The sequence below is a fragment of the Danio rerio genome, chromosome 23, assembly GCF_049306965.1.
Source record: "Danio rerio strain Tuebingen ecotype United States chromosome 23, GRCz12tu, whole genome shotgun sequence".
Lineage (NCBI taxonomy): Eukaryota > Metazoa > Chordata > Actinopteri > Cypriniformes > Danionidae > Danio > Danio rerio.
Window position 1 is genome coordinate 33,641,506 of NC_133198.1, and position 24,840 is coordinate 33,666,345.

General features: G+C 35.3%; 1 protein-coding gene across 1 annotated transcript; it reads left to right on the top strand.

Moving 5' to 3' along the window:
• Window positions 1–7,827: 7,827 nt before the first annotated feature.
• Window positions 7,828–24,754, top strand: dnajc11a (DnaJ (Hsp40) homolog, subfamily C, member 11a). Its single transcript, NM_212631.1, is given in 16 exon segments — window positions 7,828–7,928; window positions 8,710–8,839; window positions 12,019–12,092; window positions 12,222–12,323; window positions 12,404–12,544; window positions 15,284–15,406; window positions 15,501–15,574; window positions 15,973–16,162; window positions 16,244–16,329; window positions 18,463–18,579; window positions 20,347–20,502; window positions 20,726–20,795; window positions 21,018–21,075; window positions 21,180–21,322; window positions 23,386–23,515; window positions 23,705–24,754. Coding segments are annotated over 16 exon segments (1,692 nt in total). The 5' UTR covers window positions 7,828–7,856; the 3' UTR covers window positions 23,731–24,754.
• The last annotated feature ends 86 nt before the right edge of the window (window positions 24,755–24,840 follow it).

Consider the following 24,840-nt stretch of genomic DNA (forward strand, 5'->3'; position numbering starts at 1 on the left):
AGCAATCTTGCTCTGGAGAAGCTGACATACACTTTAAAGGGAAATTACAAGATTTTTATGAAATAAGGACCCCCTTTCAACACTTTCTAAAACAGGTGGACCATGCAACATTTTTTTAATGTTTGAGCTTTCAAACCCTTGTTGGTGTCTTATTGTATTGTTCAGATCTTACATTTCAGCAACATTTAACATATTTGTTTAACCAGCACAGACTGGCTAAATTTAATTAAGGCTATAATTTAATTATTTTAAATTATGTATTATTTACCTAATTAATTTTAATATTTTAACCATTTGTTTTATTATTATTATTATTATTATCTGTATATTTTAATGTATTTTGTTCTTTTGTTTAAAAAAATATATATATACATATATATATATATATATATATATATATATATATATATATATATATATATATATATATATATATATATATATTTTTTTTTTTTTTTTTTTTTTTTTTTTTTTTTGGGGGGGGGGGGGTGTTAAATTACTGCTTGAAAAAACGAGATGCATCTCTTAAAAACTCATAAAAATTAAGACGGGATGGCCAACAGTCCTCTTCTTGTGGATACCTTAATTCCTTCAAAGTTAAACCTTCATCAAACACAAGCTTAGCTAACTAAATTAGATCTTTAGGACCATTTGCTAATTGCAGATGAGTTAAAGCACTGTTAGATGAACTCTGCAGGTAGGTAGATGTCCAGGGACAGGACTATAGCCAACTCTGGGACAAGATGAAGCTGAAGCAACTTTGGGCTTCGTGCGCTGAAGTCCTGCGCCATGGTGCTGAACGGACAGCTCCAGGCGGCAGCAGCGCTCTACACTCACAGTGCGCTATCACCAAGTGTCAAATCTCCAGACCACTAAAAGTCTGAATTCTGAAAAGTATACCGCTCAGATAAGCTTGCTAGAAAAATGGTCTCTCTCCTATTCCAAAAGCATAATGCTGTGGTCTAGGTCCCATTTGAATTCCCTAGAAAACCTCACGGTAAGGAATATGGAAGTCGCGTTATACCCGAGCTGATTAATTATTCGTTAGATTAAGCATTCTGTAATTGCATCGAGCGTATAGATAATGGCTTAAATGTCTCTCTGCCCGCAGCGGATACCCGCCATGAAATGTTATAATTAAAGCGTCATCTTTATTGCTTGCAGTTGTTAGATATGAATGCTTTCCAAATCCTTATCTCATTTTATGAGAGAAAAATCTTGGATTGTTGAATAAAACATTATAAATGACCCGTGGAGAAAACATTCGAGTCAGTCTATCAGTAGGCCTGCTAATGGAAATAAACATAACATTGGGAAATAGCATAGTTTTTTTTTTTTTTTGTTTTTTTTTAACAACAACACGTTTGTATTGTAGACTGAATCACGATTAATGCATATGCATAGCAAAAGTTTAATTTAGGATTAGAAGGTGCTCGGAAGGCTAATAATAATACTTGAAGCTCTTGAAAAATGTTTGTCTACAGCAGTTAAGGCACTTGAAATGAAAATGATACTTCCAGCACAATTTCCTGAGCATCTGCCGTCTATTCCTGCCAGAGATCACATAAAGGATCACACATGACATCACACAGAGGTCTTCAAAGAACTACTTCGCCATCCTTACTTTAACACACTCTTTCATTACAAGTCATTAATTCCATGCTCCATTTTATAAGAGTTTCACGTGGATTAGATATATTCTTCTTTGATTAAAAGTATAAAGTATTCAGTGATTCCACATATATGTGATGACACTGATTTGCTTCTCCCTACTAATAGAGCTGAGTTTGAAAGTTGGATCTGAGGTCAATTACAAACAATTCACTAACTACTTGTTAATTATAGCCAAGAGGGGGCGCAGTTTGACTTTTAAACTAAATAAATGTAGCTAAACCTAAATGGAAAGCTCACCCAAAAATGAAAACGTACACACTAAACACTCACCCTCAAGTAGTTCCATTTGTGAGTAATTTTCTTCAACTGAACACATATGATGATATTCTGAAGACATCTGAAAACCGGTAACCATTGACATCCATTGGAAAAAAACTACTATGTAGGTCAATGGTGACCAGTTTCTAGTTCAGTATCTACAAAAGAAAGAAACTCAAACTGGTTTGAAACGAGCACAGAGTGGGTAAACGGTGAAATATGTTTTCAATGTTGCATCAACTATTAATTTAATGACTTCTTACTCTGCAGTAGGATTTAAATCAACAAGGAGGCGAGGTGAACACAGTAAGGATGCTTGCTGGCCTCTGCTAGACGTCTGTTAGTAACATGTAATGTGTGAAGGAATTTGTTTTAAATGAAATTGGCCTTTTTTTTCTAAATTGTAGGCTACATGCTGTTTTGTTATTCCTTCCAGTTCTGTGTGTGTGGAGGTTGTAATGTAGATAATGGAATGACAAGCTTGGTTTATATTGCAGTTGCATCACATTGTGGTTTGTTACATAGGTTTTATCACTTGCATGCATGTTCAAAACCTAGGACTTTTGGCTTGACTTTTCTGCAGAGGGAAAAGACACAATCTATTATTTATACATATTACATCCCATCAGCTGTCCTTCCAGGATTTTGCAGGGACATTTTTATATATATATCTGTAGCCTAAAATGACTGATTTCTGATGGATTTTCTCAAAACATATGGCATTATTTGCTTCAAGTTTTGTGATTGCTGTGAAAATACACATGAATCTTGTAAACTAAACAGTGCATAAATGAGCACACCTTGTTTTGAAGAATATGCTTGTCCATTTCTCAATGAATATGGCCAATCATTTTTGGTGGATTTACACTTTCATTAAACACTTATATTCATAAAAATAAGAGTTTGGTGACCTAAAATCTTTAGGTATAGAAAGATTAAATATGAATTTAAACGTATACGATTCTTATGTACAACGCAGAAAAAAGTAAATAGACTGATAGAAAATGTGGGGTATTTGGAGAGTACAAATCCTTTATTTTTTTAATTAAAGATACTTAAGTTCAATGATTTGGTTAAATTTAAAACAGCTAGGAATAAATTACTTCCAAAGTGCATACAAAAGTAAAAAAAAAAAAGACAAGGGGTATAATCTTAGAGTAGAACAACATTTTTAGATGTTGAAAACAAGGACACATTTAAAAAAGTTTGTATAGATCTAAGTGGTGTGAAATAATGGAACAGTCTAGAACAGATTCTCAAACAATGTCGAGATATTAATCAATTGAAAAAGTTGTATAAATATATATTATTAAAGGAATATAATGATTAATAGAGGTGACTGAAAAAGAATGGTTAAATTATGAAATTTTACTTAATGGCTGTTTGCAGAACTATGTATTTTTGGGTCTGTTATAAAATGTAAATGAACAAATGGAATCAAACATGTAATATGTCAAAGACGCCAAAAGGATTAAATATGTCTCATGCAAAGCTCATATGTTTCATGTAAAAATAATAGATAAGTAAAAAAAAAATAAGTTTAAGTAACAGATGGATGATGTGTGTGGTAATGGGGTGGGAAAATAATAAGCTTGTGCTTATTCCCGCTGCATTTTCCACAATGGGGAAATGTTTTTTTTTTTTTTTAATGTATGATACTTCTATTCAAAAATAAAATAAATAAAATAAAATTTGTTAAACAAAATTTGATATTTATTATAAATTTTATTTAATATTTTTCTCCAACATATTAATTTGAGTGTACAAAATTTTGGACTGACACCCGATAAGTTAGAGACTAAGTTGAAGGAAATGAATGAATGAATGAATGAATGAATGAATGAATGAATGAATTAATTAATTAATTAATTAATTAATTAATTAATTAATTAATGGTTTTTGGAATAACTGACTGTGATCATCTGTGATCAAGTTTTGGCTTTGTTTCTGACTAATCTTATGTATATGCACAAATATGTTATTGTAAAGCATCCTATAGAAAATCACAATGTAAAAGAGAGATCTGTGAGGGTGTACTGATTTATGCTGAGCACATTATATATTTCTGATTTCAAGAACCATTGGACTCACAAAATACTGGAGAGACTACAACAGTTTACAAAAACATGCTCAAGAAAAACATCAGAAGGTAGGCTATTCAAGGAAAGCAAATGAAATCATTCACTATAATAATGAGAGGGGTCTGGATGCAGACTTGGTGCAGTTGCCAGGTGAGCTGCATGCAATGCTTTTTAATGCGCACACCTAACCCCATCCTTAAACTTACCCTTCACAGTGATGTCAGTCACTAGCTCCGGGGTCCCCAAAGTCTGTCCTGGGGGGCTGGTATCCAGCAGATTTTAGCTCTAACTTGCATCAACACACCTGCATGGATGTTTCTAAAGGCTAGTAAAATCTTGATTACCTAGCCCAGGTGTATCTGATTGGGGTTGGAACTAATCTCTGCAGGACACCGGCACCTCAGGACTGAGTTTGGGCACCCCTGCACTAGCTCCATTGAGTGCATTGTTTCTGACATTGCAAGTCTGAGATATGCAGTCTCAGCTTGTAAATCCAAGTCTGCATCCAGATACTACTGGAGATTATGCCAAAATCAAATCAGTTACATATTATATACATATTTGTAGTGAAACTTACAGTGTTGCACATTTTTTAGTAAAGAGATGAATATAATATTTTCTAAAATGTTTATTTTGTTAACAGTTCTCTGTTAGATTAATTAAAAGAGCAATAGTGTCATCTGTTAAACGAGAGAACAAGTTTTATTTTAAAGTGTTGAAAGTGTCACAATAGGTAAAAACGTTTGTAAAACTTGCATGTAGGGCAACACAGTGGCGCAGTGGGGTAGCACGATTGCCTCACAGCAAGAAGGTCGCTGGTTTGAGCCTCAGCTGGGTCAGTTGGCATTTCTGCGTGGAGTTTGCATGTTCTCCTTGTGTTTGCCTGCATTTCCTCCGCATGCTCCGGGTTTCCCTCACAAGTCCAAAGACATACAGGTGAATTGGGTTGGCTAAATTGTCCGTATTGTATGAGTGTGAATGAGTGTGTATGGGTGTTTTCCAGTGATGGGTTGCAGCTGGAAGGGCATCTGCTACGTAAAACATATGCTGGATAAGTTGGCTGTTCATTCCACTGTGGCGACCTCAGATTAATAAAGGGACTAAGCCAAAAATAAAATGAATGAATGAATCAACTTGATTGTGTCATATATAGTGTAATCAAATGTTATACACTGGTGCTCTTTGTGCCCACTTGAACACTCAGGCTAAAGGAAATAAAGGAAATATGTTATATAAGCAAGGCATCAAGTGAATACCCACAATTATGTGGGACTGTATGGCCCTACTGCAGGTTTGACAAGCGGCAAAGATTAGTTAATTAAACTTTACATGGCTTAACTTATTTAAACATCATATAATTTCGGCTCATACAAATTACAAAAGAATGATTTAAAGGTATACAAATTATAATCAGGGTGTGAAAAATACATTGACGATTAAGGGGTCAAGTTTTTCAGTTATGTTCGGTATTGTACCTCAGTGAGCCAAATTTATATATTTAATTCAATCACATCTAATTTGTTTGAGGGACATTGAGTAGTTCTCAATTATATTTATGATATTAAAGTAAACCGTGACAAGTTTACTTTCCTGCACCTATTTATAGATGACCATGAAAGACTGTGCCTTTTTTTAACTGTTTAACTTCCATGTGCGAGCCAGTTTGTAATAAAATACAAACTATGCATCTGGTTTAACAGACACCTACAAATGTCTTTTTTAAAGAAACATGTTTTGTGAACACCTATTATGTCTGTTGGTGCTCTAGATTTGCTGGTTTCAAACTGATGAGCTCATGTTTCTAATGCAGACATGCCTTCACAATTGTATGAACTATTGTAAGGGTGGTCAAATGCATTTTGAAGTTATCTATTATTTTAATTGTCAATGTTATTTAAAATACAGATCAGGGGAAACTATTTCTAAACTATTAAAGGGCAGACCCCCCTATACGTCTTGTTTTGATGTCCTTCAGGGGGGATCAAGTGTTAATTAGGGGGATCAGACCCCCCAACCTCCCCTGTAATTTGCACCCTGATTATAATTATACAATACTTTACATGTTCTGTATGTTAAAAATAAAGTAAATGAGAATGTGTAACTTGTAAACAGTTTAAAACTGCTTTTAAACCCTTGATTAGAAAGCAATTAAACTGTCAATAAGGACTTCTGAACAGAATGTTTAAAATACATAAAGTTCGGTTAGTTTAATATAAACTGTAGCGTATATACACTGTAAAAAATTGGGTTGCACACAATGAATTTGTGTTTGGACACCATGAAGGAATTAGGTTAACTTATTGGTTTATTGATAGATAATGTTCTTTGCATTTTATAACAAACTCTGTGAGTGCATCTGATTAGATAGTCATAAAATCTACTTGGCCCCATGTTCTAAACTTTCCCTTACAGTTTTGCAGACTTGTAAGAATGCTGTGTGCTCTTGTTCATGGGATGTCATTCACATTAGCTTTCAGAGGGATGCTCATTAACCCCCTTCTTTGCACAATTCTGCCAAGCCTGCACTAAGGCCTAATCCATATGAACACTTGGGACAAATACAGGAAACACATCATATAAGTAGACATTTAGTCAAGTGCAAAGATGACGTGTAGTGTGGGCATTGGAAAAAGCACTCAGTGGCGCAATCCCAAATGCCACACATTTAAACTCGCAATGTACATAATTCCTTAAAGCGTAAGACCATATGATGTCCTATTCATAAATTTAGCTTTTAATGCAGGTAGCAAAAAAACTCTGGCCCAGATTTGGCATAAAGCTGGCACAGGAGGAGGCATACGTATGTGGGTCAAACATGGCCCGGGTTTGGCAGAGGTGGCACCATCTTTAAGGTGGCACACAAGATTTGGGCTAGATGTAAAATTAAGTATTTGGCCCAGATGTTAAAAATTGATATGTGGGCCTCGTAAGTTTGACCTGTCTTGACCCACATTTAAAATGCAATAAAATTATTTTTAAGTAAAGAAAAATATTCTACCAGTCAGTTCGATTTTAGAAAAAGCACACTCATAGTGTGCTTAAAGCACAATGCTTCATGGGTTATCAATTTCATTGCAATTGTGACACACTTACCCATGGGTCACCAAACGTGTTCCTGGAGGTCCGGTGTCCTGCAGATTTTAGCTCCAACCCTAATCAAACACACCTGATCAAGCTAATCAAGGTCTTACTAGGTTAAAACGCTCAGGGAGGTGTGTTGAGGCAAGTTGGAACTAAACCCTGCAGGGACACCGGTCCTCCAGGACTGAGATTGGTGACCCCTGCACTAACCTATCTGACCCAGTTCAGGCCCAGTTATGAGTTATTAAGACTGGGACTTGACCCAGATATGCTCCTTGTTTAGTCTTTTTCTGGAAGCCAGACTTGGTCCAGTCATGTTTCGTTATTCACTGAGGCATGTAGGCCAAGCAAAACCTGATTGTGTGGGCCAGAGAAATTTTGCTGTGTGGGTAGAGTGCTCACGAACACCTCTTTTGCGTCCTTGATTCTTTGTCACCCTTCTGCTGAGCTCCAAGCTAAATTCAACCCTGCTACAATCAAAACGGCATCATGACATGAAAGTGCAGCCTTAAGAAGGAACCCTAAAGAGTTTAGGGGTACCATTTAGGATATGATCTCATACTAAGGCCACTAGGGTAAAATATAAATAAGTAATTAAGGCTTTCGGTATTGGGACATGCACGTTATATGTTTGGGACAGGCCCAATAAATGTACTCCCAGCCTGAGGGTGGCGCTAAATATCTCCATGCGTTCCAACTCCGCACGCCAAAGATCAGCGTAGTTTGATCTGTCGTTGGGGGCGGGGATGAAAGGTGGTAAATATGGCGGCGGCCTTGGAGGAAGATGAAATTGACAATGATGACTATTATTCTCTGTTAAACGTCCGCAGAGAGGTATGACATATTTCCGTCAAGGTAGAAGTTTAAGACGAGAAAGTCGCGAGTGAATAGGAAGAGCAGGCGCTTCAGACACGGCGAGTTTAAGCAGGAGCCGACAGCATGTCGTTAAGCTGTGGCTCAGTCAGCACACCGTGACCCTTACTTATCATTGCCTTCATGCAGGAGTTTGACTGCATGAAAACTAAAAGATCTCATACACATAATGCGTGCTTGTCTTTTGTTCTTTTAATACTTACCCGAGAAAAATTGACTGTAAACACTGATTAAGCGGTTCTTGTTGACGCTTCAACAGTAAAAGTGAAACTGCTCCTGAAGACTTTACTTCATCCACGAAAGCTTAACAAAGTATATTAGAAACTACCATTTAACACCAACAGTATGTCAAGAGCTTATTTGGTCAACACCTTTAAAGAATAGTTAAATGGAATAGTTAACAGCCCAAATAAAGCTATACGCATTAACTCTATCAAAAATAGCTTTTATTTCTGTGGAGATCAGGTGTTGACTTAAAAACTTGGTCGTTTTTTTGGTCTTGAAGTCAAAATGATTAATTTTGCCCTTTCATTTGGTCTAACTTTGGTGAAAATTTACATAAAGTTTGGACTGTGAGTAAATGAGAACGTTGTTGACAGTTTGCATTTGTGTGAACAGAGGTGTCAAGAAGATTTTGATGACTTTCAGTTAAAATTGTAAAACTTTTTTGTCCTACGCTGTATTCCCTGATTCATGTAGCATTACCTAAAACACAAACATTTCTTTTTACCTGTATATTCAGGCCACACAGGAAGAGCTCAAGGCTTCATATCGCCGTCTTTGCATGCTGTACCACCCAGACAAGCACAGAGATCCAGAGCTCAAGAAACAGGCAGAGCAGCTTTTTAACTTGGTCCACCAAGCATACGAAGGTACAATGTTTTAGCACAATCAGCCTTTTAAAGTGTCTGTCAAAGCAAGGCCTTTTGTTGTATTGTGATGTCTGTTTTAACTATTAAGGAGGTGTTTTGAAGTTTCACAATGGGATGTTCCTCTCAAAAATGAACTCCTGTGTTTTTATGCATTCTCTTTTTTGTTACACTATTTTGAGGTGTCCTTGTTGCAGTTTAAATATTCATTTAAATACTGAGTAATGTTTATTAATTACTTGTTCTTGCAATCTGGCTAGGGTCAAGTTGAGAGTTAAGTCTAGGGTTATTTGCAAGCAATTATGCATAATTAATTTTAATTACTATAGTAAGTACTTGGAATATGTGTAACAAGGACACCTTAAAATAAAGTCTCTGCTTAAGTGAAAAGAAGTTATTTAGTTTTAGATTTAGTTCCACTTGACTTCCTTTGTATGGTTTGTCCATACAAAATATTGAACCGAAACAATTTAGGGACCAATATTTTTTTAAAGATATATTTATTTGTATTTAGCAGAGTTAATTTACAGCCCGTTTCCACTGACTGGTACGGTTCACTCACCTTTATCAGTCTTTCGTTTTCACTGCCAAAAGGGTACCAATAGTAGGGTTTGGTGGGTGTGGTGTATGACAGAAAGTTTCAGTCGACATCATTCTCATTGGAGGAAATGTCAAAGTAAAGCTGTACGGATCGTTCACATATCATATGAGAAGCACTTTAAAACATATACTTTATTTCTATTAATCAATCAATCTTTATTTATATAGCACCTTACTACAACCAATGTTGACCAAAGTGCTTTACACAAGTAAAAATAAATTATACAGCACAACAAAAAAGTTAAAAAATATATATATATATCAGTAAAACACAACAAACATTAAAACATAAAAAAGTGTCAGTGCCATGCATTAGAAGCTAATTTAAACAAATGGGTCTTAAGCTTGGCTTTAAAAAGTGGCAGGTCAGTGACTGTACGTAGCTCAGTAGGAAGGGTATTTCAAAGTTTAGGACCTGCCACTGCAAAAGAGCGATCACCCCACTGCTTGTATCTTGACCGAGGGACTTCAAGCAGAAGTTGGTCAGCAGATCGCAAAGCTCTGCTGGGTTTGTGAATGTGCAAAATTCAGCATAGATAAGTAGGAGCAAGGCCGTTGACGGCATTATAAACAAACATCTACAGTTTAAAATCAATTCTAAACTTAGGGAACCAGTGGAGGGAGTAGAGAAATGGTGTAATGTGCTTACTTTTTCGACTGTTGGTTAACATGCGAGCCGCAGCATTTTGCACAAGCTGCAAGCGATGAAGACATGACTGTCAACTCCAACATAAAGAGCATTACAATACTCCAAAACCGAACTAACAAAAGCATTGATGGCTTTCTCAAGATCAGCCTTGCTCAAGAAGGGCTTGACTTTAGAGAGAAGGCGAAGCTGAAAAAAACTTGCACAGAATCAATTTGCTTATCAAATTTTAGACTACTGTCTAGTCTCACACACATGTTTTTGACCACATGGTGCATTTAAACACATAAATACTTGTGTATAAATGTTCATTACTAACCTTTCTATGAACATTAATTGATTATAACTGCAGATCAATGATGAAATAGCCACTGTACTGTCTGCAATTATATAAAATAAATAAATGAATGCTACATATCTGAACACATACAGCCCCTTACAGTCTCTAATGTTACCAATTAAAGAAAAACTACACACACACCATACATTTAGTCCTTATTTAAGTTAAAAAAACAACACATAACATATTGCATTCTATCAGTGCAAACCTCTCATCTCCATGTTTAATCTTCTACAGTACATCTAACCTTGTTAGAAAGTTCATAATAGTCCAAAAGGTGATGAAAGTATCATTTGCTCCTTTGTTTCTGAAAGGATCAGATGTCAGAAACACTTCAATAATCACATGCATGTTATTATCATCAGCTCAAGAAGTTCATTATTTCAAATGTAGATGCGCACACGAGCGATCGCGAGCTCTCTAGAGAAAGTGAAACCGCTCACACTTTTAGACGGCCTAGTAACACAATGAAACAGTAGACAGCAGATTTTGTTCTTCTTGGCTTTGTGGCTGTTCATCAAGATGACGTCAAGCTTTGTTTGAGTTCGGGTCGACGATGGCTCGTTATTATATCAGGGTTCATACAGTCATGGAAAACCTGGAAAAGTCATGGAATTTTGACATTGCATTTTCAGGACCTGGAAAAGTTTTGGAAAAACAAAAACCCACAAAGTTTTGGAAAAGTCATGGAAAACAGATATCTGTAGACTTGAATAAAGGTTATTGACTTCTTTTCTGTCCTTGGCCAACATACTTTCACAATATTAGTGAGTGTAAGCATTATCTAAATAAATTTTACATAGATATAAATAGAAATTGAAGCTAAATAGATTGTTGTGTGTTTTACTATATGCTGTTATACGTTTGAACATGCATTGTTTTTCTTTTACCACGCATATGTAAACATTGCATAAAACATTAGGTCAGGGGTTTCCAAACTCTGTCCTGGAGGGCCTGTGTCCTGCATAGTTTAGTTCCAACTTCCAGTTTCTTGTAAACCTGGAAAGAGCTTGATTAGCTGGTTCAGGTGTGTTTAATTGGGGTTTGATCTAAAATATGCGGGATACTGGCCCTCCAGGATCGAATTTAGAAACCCCTGCATTAGAAAAAGGAAAAATTATTTGAAAGTCTTGGAAAAGTCATGGAATTTTAGTAGTAAAAATGTGTATGAACTCTGTTATATGTATATATTATTACAGTGTAATGTCTTGGCTGTGTATTTAAAAATGGCGGTTCCTTTGTTTTCATTCTCCTGGCTTGTGTACACGCTAGTGATGTATCTCTGTAAACCAATAGCATTCAGCTCTACATCTTGTTCCGCCTTTTGGTACCCTTTTGTTATGCTAGGCACCCTTTGCAAAGGGTACCCAAAAAGTGATACGGTTCGCATTTAGGTACCTTTTGACAGGACAATGTCCATAAAAGCGTACTGAACAGTAAATTACCGTACTATACCAGTCAGTGGAAACGAGTTATGGATAACAAGTTATGTACAAAATTTTTGGGTGAACTATCCTTTTAAAAATTAGCTTCTCTTTAATGAAGACCAACATTTCAATTCCTGCTCATGAATATTTGAATTGTTTTTTTCTGCAGTGCTTAGCGACCCTCAAGCTAGAGCAATTTATGACATATATGGGAAGAAAGGGTTGGATGTTGAAGGATGGGAGGTAAGTTAAAGTTTCAGAAGACTAATAAACGCGCCAGCATAGTTCCGTCATATATCAAGCAAACTATTTCCCCAGTGGGATTTTGTGTCTTTCTTTTTTGTGCTTACTACACAATAAAACTATTTTTAGGTAGTGGAGAGGAAAAGAACACCAGCAGAGATTCGTGAAGAGTATGAGCGACTTCAAAGAGAGAGAGAGGAGAGAAGACTACAGCAAAGGACCAACCCTAAGGTTTGACCTAATGCTATCAAAAGCAGCAACTGCTGAAAACATGAATACAGGTCTTGCTGATTGTTCACTGTCTCACTCAGGGGACAATAAGTGTGGGCATTGATGCGACAGACCTCTTTGATTACTATGAGGAGGATTATGATGAGATCTCTGGTGGTGGCGGAGGTGGAGGTTTACCGCACATTGAGATCAACAAGATGCACATATCCCAGTCCATAGAGGTACAGTTTGCTAATCTATAACTTCATTAATACAGACAGCAACTACACTGTATATTTTTTTCCATCTCTGATCACACTAGCAAATTAATTGGTCACTATTTACAATAATGTTGAATTAGTTAATGTATTTACTAACATGAACTAATTATGAACAATACTTGTACACCATTTATTACTTATAGTTCAACATTTAGTAATGCATTACTAACATCCAAATGCATGCTTGTTGACAATAGGTAATGCACTTAACTAACATGAACAAATACTGTTATAAATGTTTTGTTTCTTGTCTGTTCAATTTTAGTAAATGCATTAAGTTATACAACCTTATTGTAAAATGTAACCAATTAATTTTGTTAGAGGTCATACTGGTGGCACTACTGTTTTTCCAAACCATGAAGTTATGCTATTGTATTGCACATGAAACATATCACTGAACGCCCCTAAAGTAGAAAAATATCATTCTGGTTCTGCACAGAATTTGTTAAATTGATTTGAATGAAGAGAAAGTATAGTGCTGTGCATGCTATAGTGAAAGTGTTTTGCTTTGCCGGTCATTTATTCAAGCAATACAGCATTGTTTAGGTTTGTTACTGAATTTTTTGATACCACAAATGAAAATAAATAAACTAGTTTAATTTAACTTGCCCACTACATAGACAAGAAATACAGTAGATATATTGCACAACATCTACTAATTACTAACTATTACCATGGCTTTATTATACATCTAGCAGATATGATTTTTGCAGGAATGTGGGGTACATTTAAAGTAAAAGTTTAACATGTTTTTGATGCATTGAATGAATAATTCTTTATATAATCACATAACAATTTACACTACATTTTTAAGTAGTCACATTATTTATTAGTTTGTGACGGCTTTAAGTCTGAAAATCTGAAACTTTTCTGGTCTTTAAGATTTTATTTTGAAACAAAACAAATGTATTCACAAGAATGCATTAAATTGATTGCAGTAATAACTCATTTAAATAAAATTCTGTTTCTAATAAATGCTTTTGAACTGAATATTCATCAAAGAATCCTGAAAACAGTATCTTATCACTGTTTGCACAAAAATAATAAGCAGCACAGCATCCATTAAACATGGATGATAGTAAGAAATGTTTACTGACGATCATGTGACACTGAAGGCTGGAAGAAATAAATAACAATCTTTTTTCTAATATTACATGAAATTCTGCTTTTCTGATATATTAATAAAGTATTAGGTTACAGAATCAAATGTTAAAATGGATATTGCAGTTTTCACTGCATTTTGTTTAAATAAATGCAGTCTGGGTGACCATAAGACTTTCGTGTCATACTTTCAGTAAAAATTTAGCTGAAAGAACCACCACAGTTTTTTTGCACAATAGTGTATGTCATGTGATTCTAAGTTATGATCCTCTACAATGCAAGTATGTACATATAAATATGACATATTCATTTTTCAGTGCTCTTGACATAAGCACAGGGTGTCTGCGGGGTCTAAAAGAAAAATTATTAAAAGTTGATAAATCAATTTAGAGAAATTTAAGACCCTTATAGAAAAACAAAAGCCTTAAATGCTATTTTACAAGGTATTACATTTCATATTATTTATTATTATTCAATTTATAGTTGTATGCTAATGTTGGCCTAAATTTAATGGCCGAATATTTCGCTTGCGCTCAATCTGCCCAGTTGGTGGAATGAACTCCCTAACTGCATCAGAACGGCAGAGTCACTCGCTGTCTTCAAAAAGCAACTAAAAATTTAGTCTCCACTTTCCTTACTAATATGCAACTCCCTCTCTGACTCCTCCACTAACTACAAAAAAAAAATTACTAATGCTTTCCTTCTTAGACTTTACACACCTGAAACTTGCCTACAGCACTTATTCATTGTTGCTCTTATAGTTGTGTAAATTGCTTCCTTGTCCTCATTTGTAAGTTGCTTTGAATAAAAGCATCGACTAAATGATTAAATGTAAATATAAATGAATATTGAGGTGCTGTGTAGTTCTGCTAGATTTGACATTACGCTGCTTTGTTTGCTGCAGTAACCAACCAAGGAAACACTGTTATTCCTGCTGTTCTATTGGCACCACCAGACAGAAGAGAGTGAATTAAAGTTTTTATTCACTATATGAATAATGTTTTAGTTTATTTAAATAAACTGCAAATTGAAATGTCTCCTATGTCACTGGTTGAAACTTAAAGTGCCGATAAGTTCTTAAACTGTCTAGAAAGAATGTTAAAAAAGGTCTTAAGAGGTATTGAATTTCATTTAGGGCTGGGTGATAGTTTTTAATGCTTCCAAATTTAATAGAGTACCCCAACAATGACTGAAGCAACAAAAATGTGAGGATCCATTACATGGCATAAGATATTTTTGGCTGATAAATTTCCGGTGGCCGAAAATTCAGTGCTTCTCTAATATCAGCACACTTTTAGATTCCTATTGTTGCACATTTCTGCTGTGTGATTGGCCCTTAGATCAATGTAGAGTAAAAAAGTCCAGAGGTTATCATTGTTATTGACATAAATTTAATCACGATTCGATATAATAACGTTTATCGGTCCAACCCTACATTCTCTGATAAACCCCGTCGCAGATTATTAAGAACATTAAAAAAATTTTAAAAGACATGTTTTGAACTGTACATTTTTTCTTTTTCTTTATATTGCGGCAACACACATATATGTCATAGTTGTTAATCTTGATATTCTGTCCATCTCTACATCTCTACTCTAGGCCCCTCTGACCACTTCAGACACGGCAGTTCTTTCTGGCTCTCTCTCCACACACAATGGCAATGGAGGAGGAAACATAAGCTTGGCCTTGCGACGCGTCACCTCGGCTAAAGGCTGGGGAGAGGTGGGGGGGCTTTTCGGTTAATGCTTGACATACTAATGTACTGATTATGTTTGCTGAGCATGTAACCAGACATGTTCATACATGTTTAATACAGGTTGAGTTTGGGGCAGGAGACACACATGGCCCTCTCTTCGGCCTAAAGATTTTCCGTAACCTGACTTCACGCTGGTGAGTTCAGCACATCTCAGTGGTCTTTTAGTTGTTTAATTATTAATCCTTTAAGTATACACTGTTTTGGGGAAATTTAGTTGCAAGTTGATTGTATTGTATACTGAGACATTAGACGTGTCTGTAATTCATAATATGGTATATTGTGCGGAAATGCTATAAGAGAAGAGTATATTTCAACGTAATACTAGTCCTGGTAAGTATTGTCAATTTGTGAATACATATTTATCATTTTAAATGACAGGTGTGTATTTGAAAATAATTCAACTTGAGAGGACAACACTGACTTGTCTTTTTGCAATTTATTTATATACCATGAACAACAGAAAATCTATAATTGTTGTGCCATGAAAATATAATACCTTCACATGCCTCTGAGATGTATGTGTGTTTTTCAGCTTCACAACAGCTCATTGTGGCTTGCAGTTTTCATCGCGTGGCATACGGCCGGGTCTCACTACTATGCTTGCACGTCACCTAGACAAAAACACTATGGGTTATTTACAGTGGCGCTGGGGAACTCAGTCTTCCATGAACACCAGCATCGTGAGGGACACCAAAAGCAGCCATTTCACATTTGCTGTGCAGGTAAGTTGCTGTTTTGATGTGACCATTTTGATTTTTTTGCCAACCACTTTTTTTGACGTACCACCTTTTGTATCATTCTAGTTGGGAATTCCACATACATTTATCATGATGAGCTACCAGTACAAATTCCAGGATGATGATCAGACCAAGATCAAGGGCTCTGTCAAGTATGTGTCTGTGGATTTCTGCCTTTTTGTAATATTTATTCTGTGATTCATATTCATTGACACAACTTTACATTTTGTATTATGACACTAGTGTCCAGTTAAATTATGTTTTCTAAGCAAAAATAATTATCATCAATTATAACCATGGTTTACAGTAGACGCTATAAAATGTTATTCATTGTTACAAGATTATGTACCAAAAAAATCCTGTTAGGCTTCTTTGGACAAAAATTATTTGATGACTTTGAAAGAAGAATAATAGTGCATTTACAAAATACTAATTGTAATTTTAATATAATTGTATAATTTGCCACTATCCTAGGATTTGTTTGTTATGCTGTAAGAAGTTTGAAATATTTTAAAACATGCAGTTATTCTGATTTTACTTATTATATTATACACTTATTATATTTATAGGTGCAGTAGGTGATCTGATATCTTTGAAAACACAGTCTTGCATACAAAGCCCCACCTCCTTAAATCACAAATGCGCACAGTAAAGATGACACTTGGATGACACTTGATCATGTCATTCGCCAGTTAGAAAACTTTACAGTACTTTATAATACTACAATTCTCAGCGTAAAACTGTATTATATCTTGCACGATTCAGTTGTGTAGCAAGCAAAACTTGTCATAATGTGCAATATTTTATGCAAGCAAGGATTGCTGCTCTCTCTCACTCTCTTACTCTGCTTAGTGGTTGGCCGGTGGAGTGCAGGAATTACACTATTACTATATTATCATTACTAAGCCATACTTGCATGCTATTTCAGACTGAATATTCAAAGTAGCATAGTAAACAATACTGGGACTGCATGACAGGTTGTCATTGTTCAAAAATGAACCAATTTCAATATAAAACCAGCTTCACCTCGCTATAGTGCTTTTTACTTATGATTTGTTGTTAATCTAAATAAGAATCGACATTATCAATGCTGTAAAAGGTCCCTTATGAAATTAAAAATAGTCACATGCATCTTTCACATGAAGATTTTAGTGGCTGAACAACACTTCTGTGCATATAACCCATTCGTAAAACAACAAAATCTACATAAGCTTTGAGTGACTAAAAGAGTTTTAAAAGATAACATTACATGTCTAAAAGAAATTCTTCAGATATGGTATCATCCTTCCTCCAGCGTGCAAAAGTAACTTAAATTTTGAATCAGTATTTGATTTCACCGCTGTCACTCTCTTGTGTGCATTTGCACACAAACGGCTGATCTGCATGAATGGGTGCGCAGATGTGCAAATCTACATTTGTTGACTTACAGTTTGGGCTACTTCTCAAAATTATGGGAGCTGTCAGCCCAACAATTTAATTGGATGAAAATTTTTTAGTCTTATGTCTTACCCAGAATATAAAAATACGTATAAATACATATGGAAGTTTACATAAAAATGCATCATTAACTTTTATCATTACTATTGGAATGTGAAGAGACTTTCAACCAGCACAACAAAAATGTTTCTGAAGACAATCACCTACTGCACCTTTAATATTTTAGTACGCACTGGTCAGTGTAAGTATTGTTTCATTTGCATACATTTATTTGTAGCATTAATATAGACATTTGTAGCATTAATAAATACAAATAATCTAGAATTATATTCCACCTACATTTTGATTTATTTTGTCTCTTATCTGATTCTGATAATTATTGCAGATGTTTTACTGTTACTGACCTAGTTGAAATCATTTAATGATACTTATAAGTGTATGCAAAAGTATAAGAGATGTGAGAGAATTGTTAAAATAATAGTAATAAAATAATTTACAACTTTCTATTCATACACTCCATTTAGTTTTACATCTTTATCTTTGACTCAAACTGTATTAAGTTAGCATTGTATTTTTGTTTGATGGATATTTCACTTTGAGATCAAACATTGCAAAAAGCCCTGCAGTATTTATGTGAACCCTCTGTTGGTCAAACCTGTCCTGAATATAAACAAACAGGATCTGTGTATTTGGCCTTAGCTTCTGTGTCTGATATTCTAGATTCTGGGTCCGCATGACCTGCGGTTTATTTTTGACTAGTCACAGCATATCAATCACCCACTCAAATCTGTTGACAATTCGCACGTTCATTTTGTAGTGTGTTAAAATAAACAGCACTTGTGTTTCAGGTCAGGGTTTTTCGGCACTGTGGTGGAATATGGTGCTGAGACTAAAATCAGTCGGCACAGTGTCCTGGGCGCCACCGTCAGCATTGGAGTACCTCAGGGCGTTTCGCTCAAGATCAAGTAAAAGGCTTTTGATCACTTTGATTTACATTAAACATGGCTTCTAGATTTTACATAAACTGAAAATCACCTTTTTTGGTTTGTTTGTTTTAGTTTTAATTTGAGATCATGATTGTCTATAAAAATTAGGTCAGTAGGTGTTCTGACCTTATTTTATTTGCTGCTATATCATTTTTTTATGCTACTATAGAATCATAATTCTAATGGTTTAAAATCTCTCTTTAATACAATTCAATAGCTCGTTCATTAATAATACTTAACAAGTTTTCATTTGTTAATGTATTTACCAATATAAACAATACACCTACTACAGCGTTTATGCATCTTTGTTTACATTTGTTAATGAAAATAGTTGTTTGTTTATTATTTCACTTTTTGTGCATTAGCTAATGTTAACAAGCACAAGTTTCGATTTTAATAATGCATTAAAAAATGTTAAAACTATTATTACTAAATGCTGTAGTATTGTTCAATCTTAGTTCATGGTAATAAATACATTAACTAATTGAACCTCATTGTAAATTGTGACCCATGACACACATAAAGACCTAAGCTTGATTTATACTTTCGCCTGGATCGTGGACTGCGCGCACAACTCACGAAATGGACGAAGCTTTTATACTTGAAACATTCGCTGTAGTGATATTCTTTAAGACAACATGGGGCGGTCAAAAGAAACCCACCGTAAAATCAGATGGATAAATGTAGAAGTAGAAAGTTTCCGGAACTACGTCATATTATTACTGTGATTCAAGATTTTTAAACTAATTATTAAACTTTTTTTTATGATTATGAGGATTTTTATAACCATTAAATTGTTTTTATCAAACTTAGTTGCATCACTTGCTTTTGTTCATATCTTGGACAGTTTTTGCAATTTCTAGCTAATAGTTATTGTCCATCTGGTTATTTCTATAATCACGCATGAACAGATTACAAAGATATCTGTACGGTCATACCTGTTTCAGACAAAATCTTTTCAAAGTGATTCATATTCAACTCAAATCAAACGTGGCCCACCCGAACTGTTCGTTCAAGTCTCAAAAAAAATTGTGCACTCCGCCAGCCGAAATCAAGTTGCATGCACCCAAAGTGAACCTCCGCAAACACAGCGATAACATCACATTCGTCGTGTTCACTCAGGCGAACTAGCAGACGTGTCGAGTATAAACCTGGCTTCATGTAGCTAAATCAGTGTTTTAAAAGAATCTCTTCTAAAAAAAAATGGTTTAAATTATTATTAATTATTATATTAAATGGTTGTTTGTTGCCACCTACTGGCATCAAAATATTATTGCTACAATTTTCATTTAAAGTGTCAAGTTGCTTTCAAATTGCGATTGATGCAAATTTTTATATGAAACTCGTTTAGTTGTCAAGTTAATTCTATATATATATATATATATATATATATATATATTTTTTTTTTTTTTTTTTTTGTAGTCATTATATTTTCTTTTTGAAAAAGCACATATTTTTGTCTTTAAATAAATAGAGAATTGTATTTCCTGACTTGCGTGCCTTTTTTATGTTGCTGACCCCTCCCTAGGCAAGCATTATGAATCAGAGTTCGTAACACCTAACGTAAGCTAATAATAATACTGAAAAGACCATGCATGATGACTGCACTAGATAAGAATGTACTGTTAATCATGTAATAAACGCATGCAAATATTTGGAACCAAGGTCAGTATCTTGCAGCTCTACTTTGAAGATTATTTGCTTTTTTAAGAGGCACTAAATCTGTGGTATTTTTGTCCTTCACAGGCTGAACCGAGCGAGTCAGACGTACTTCTTCCCCATCCACTTAACAGAGCAGCTTCTTCCCAGCGCTGTGTTTTATGCCACCGTCGGACCCCTCGTGTTCTACTTGGCCATCCAGCGACTGGTTATCAAACCTTATGTTCGTGCTCAGCAGGAACAGTAAGCCTTTTCAGCTGATTACATCTGCAGAGTCGTAGTCACATTCTCCACCCGTTTCATTTTGTTGTCTTTTATGGGCCAATTGACTTCCTAGTACTCGTCTCCAACCTTTATCCCCCGCGAGTCTGGAAAATAATAGAGCGAAATCCTTTTAAATGGCTTTGAAAGTGTGAGTAAAAGAGCAAATGGTAAATTAACATCGAACCTTTGGTCTTTTGTTTAGGGAGCTGGAGAAGCAGCGGGAGAGTTCGGCGTCAGACGTTGCCAAGAAGAAGCAAGAGGCAGAAGCAGCTGTGAGTTCATAATGTCTAAATCCGCCGCAAATAATTTATAATGTGTGGCCGTTTAAAGTGGTCATAACTTTCACGGCAGGCGCTTTGTGTTGGGAGAAACAATGAGTTAGCGTCAGGCCATCGTTCCTATCTGCACATCAGTCGCTGTGTCAGGGTGATAAATGTGCGCCTTCACTATGTGCATATACAAGCAGTCTTATTTGAAATCACTCTTTTCTCTAGGTTCTGCTGATGCAGGAGTCTGTGCGCAGAATTATCGAAGCAGAGGAGTCTAAGATGGGTATGACAGCATAACTCCCAATAATGATCAAAGGGTGCATTTTTATTTGTTTTTTTTGCCAAGTGGGGATTGGTTAGTAAGACGTCTTTCTTTTCTTTTTTCAGGTCTGATCATCCTCAATGCCTGGTATGGCAAGTTTGTGACGGACAACAGCCGTAAGCATGAAAGGGCAAGGGTCATTGATGTGACAGTGCCTCTACAGTGTCTGGTGAAGGACTCTAAGCTCATGCTCACAGAAGCATCTAAGGTAAAGCTCAGTTATGCCTGCTCTGTAATATTAGTCCAAAAGACAAATATTTTAATCTTTTTCAAAACTGTAAATTCACGTACAATTGAACACAAAATGCATATGCTTTAAAAGTTCTTTTATTTGTATAAAATTAGTACTTTCAACAAAGACCTTTAGTATTTTAAAAATGGTAATATAATTACTGCTTGGGTAAATGGTGTGAAAAGTTTAGCTTTTCCAACTTTTAAATTAGCCGTCACTGGAATATTACAGTTTAAACATTGCAAGACGAATGTTTAAATGTAATTTTAATAATATTTCATAACATTTATATGTTTTACAATGTTTTTGTAAATAAAAAGTAAGAAATAATTGTAGCCTAAATAACATAAATCTTACCAACTCTTAAAGTCGGTTGATCAAATTATTGTGCAAGTTTTGATAATTTGTTTGAAAAGTGTGTTGCAAGTGTCTGTTTAAAAATCCAGTATATTGCCCTAAAACAGAGATACCCAAAGTAGGGCCCACGGGCCATAGTTGGCCCATTATAAACTTTGATTTGGCCCACCAGCCCATCTCAGAGAAGAGTGAGAATGATGGAGAGGGTTGGGGCGAATTCCTTTAACTCATCATTTCTAATTTTATGTAACCTGATTTGTTTGTTCTATTTCTGAGCTACAAAAAAGGCAAACTGAAAATTAAATGTTTCAATTAATTGTTGTAAATGAATCCGATTTTAAAAAATGTAAATACTGTTACTTGATGGATAGAGGACTATGCAGAAGACATCAAGGCAAAAGTAATTTTTTACTGTAATAAGTTCAATATAAAATGTATGGCAATTGTAATTACCTTCAGCCCACCAGACTCAATTAAATTTGGTTTTTGGTCCTTCATAAAAAAAAAAAGGTTTGGGTAACCCTGGCCTAAAATATCATGATCTTGCACATCTAAGGACACATTTACACTGCATGGTTTAAGTGACCTAATTAGATATGGTTCATATGTAATAATATTTTTATTTTCTGAGATACGCAGATTGGTTTAAATCAGGCGTCATTCATATGTGGTAATTAATTCAAAATAATTTGGATATGTGCATTTGGATCTGCAGTGTGAGCAGGTAGATCGGATTTCCAACCATCATTACGAATCATATGTAATTGAAAAACCGTAGGGAATGGCGACGACTCTGATGCTGACACCTCAGAACTGAGTCCTGCATGAATCCTAAACCTCATACACAATAGGACGAGAAGAAAAACGTATACAAGTACCAACAAATGTATTTAGTCATTTATCACAAGTTGATGCATTTCAGCAGCATGTTAAAGGGAGTGTAACATCCATCGTGTAAGCAATGTGAATAAACTTTTTTCAAATTATGCATAAATCACAACACATGGACATGACATCTACATTATGACATGTTATTGGATACTAGTCATCAAGAAAATCAGATACAGGCTCAAAATCGAAATTGGCCATCAATATCTGTAGTGTAAATGTGGCCCTGTAGTTATCGATTGCTTAAACTGATCCAAAACCACAAAAATGGGATACAAAAAAAAAAAATCTCAATCATAAAGAAACACTCCACGTTTTTTTTTTTTTTTTTTTGGAAATAGGCAATGTTTTTATATAGTATATTTATATAGTTTTACCATTTTTTTTAATCCATTCAGATGATCTCCGGGTCTGGAGTAGCAGTTTTAGCTTAGTTTAGCATAGGTTATTGAATCGGATTAGCTTCTCGTTTAAAAAAATGACCAAAGAAATTTTTAAACCTTGACTCTTCCCTAGGTTTACCGTTTACAAAAACGGACTGAAAAATGCAATTTTTAATGCCAATGTGGCTAGGATCTATGCTCTCATTTCAACATAATAATAGTAATCAAGGAACTTTCCTGCTGTACCATGGCTGCAGCAGGCACAATGATATAACTCAATGTGACCACTGGCTTTCACAGTTACCTAGCTGGGAACTGTTTTCAGGCTATGCGTAATAGTGTTCCTTTAAGAACTGTTGGTGTATTAATTGGCTGTTTTTTTTGGGGTTTTTTTTGCATGTTTGTCCTCAGGCTGGATTACCGGGCTTCTATGACCCCTGCGTGGGTGAGGAGAAGAGTCTGAAGGTGCTCTATCAGTTCAGAGGTGTGATGCACCAAGTTCTATGTGGTGACACAGAAGCACTCAGGATACCAAAACAATGTGAGTACACAAACCAAACCAAACAAAACAATATACAGTTGCTTACATACCATTTATTTCAATCCCAAGTTATGCTGACATTCATGATGATAAATACTTAATTGTGTTCACCAGTAGTAAAGATGAATGCCATTCTGCTTGTAATTTAAATACTCTTGTTGTTTTGTTTCTCTTTTCTCTCCCTTGTAGCCCACAGGATTGATAATGACACCTAGGAACATGTATCTCTTGAGCTGAATGGGGGACAGCTTGGACTGGTATAGACTGATGAGACAGAGTAGTGCCCTGGAAACACTCTGTGCCCTTAGAAGTCTTCATATACCTATTTATCCTTTATTTTGTGCTCTTTTAAATACTATTCTTCACAATGTCTGTTTCGCAAAGTAGAACATTTGCATTGGAACGTTTAATTTGCTGGATTTCCACTAATAAAATGATGACCTTTGCCAGAAAAACCAGACAACATAAATATATAATTTTTTGCGTTGGCAGGCCTTTAAACCTTTTTAAAACAGAGGCCCTCTTCCTGAAATATGGATCCACAACAGTGCCTGTAATCAGAATTTACCAGAGAGAGCTATTTTATCCTCATTACATCACTGAGAAACCATTGCTGCTTGATCCGATTCACTGAATCCCGCAGGAGCTGGCGAATCCCAGTTGTCAGCCTACTTTCTATGACTGACTTTTTGTACCACCAGTTTCCCAATAAACGATCTTGCAATTATTTAGGAGGAAAAGCATGTCCTTAGTGATAATCATTTACATTATTTTTCTCCTCGATCACATTATTTTGGCTGTAAGAATTGACAATATGCAGGTACTGTTAGCGTGTGGTTGTTGAGGAAAGAGAGTGTGAACTGTGTGCTAAATCTCATGTAGGACTAGCCTCCCACCTTGTGTCCAAAGACTTGAATAGCAGTGGATGAAGGGAAAGTAATGGAACTTGTATTTTGGGTTTGATGTCCTTTACTCCCTTCATTCTAGTGCCATAATTCATACAGGGAACATCTACATCCCCATTCAATCTTCTTTCAGGTTGATTTAACTATTTGTTGCCTTTTTGGTGTTTGAGGACTTTATGCAAGTACTTTAATTTCTGTTTTGATTTATCTTATATTTGAAAGACTGTATGGAATGTCTTTTTTTGTGGAGGAGGGCGGTCATAATTTATTTGAAATGTGTCCATTCTGCACACTTGCCAGTTGAATGATGTTAAAACAACAATCTATAACTGTTGACTGGAGTATTGGTTTGTTCAAAGGAGTTGATTGTTAAATTTCACCCAATGGCCATTTGCAGCAGGTATAGACTGCAAAAAATCA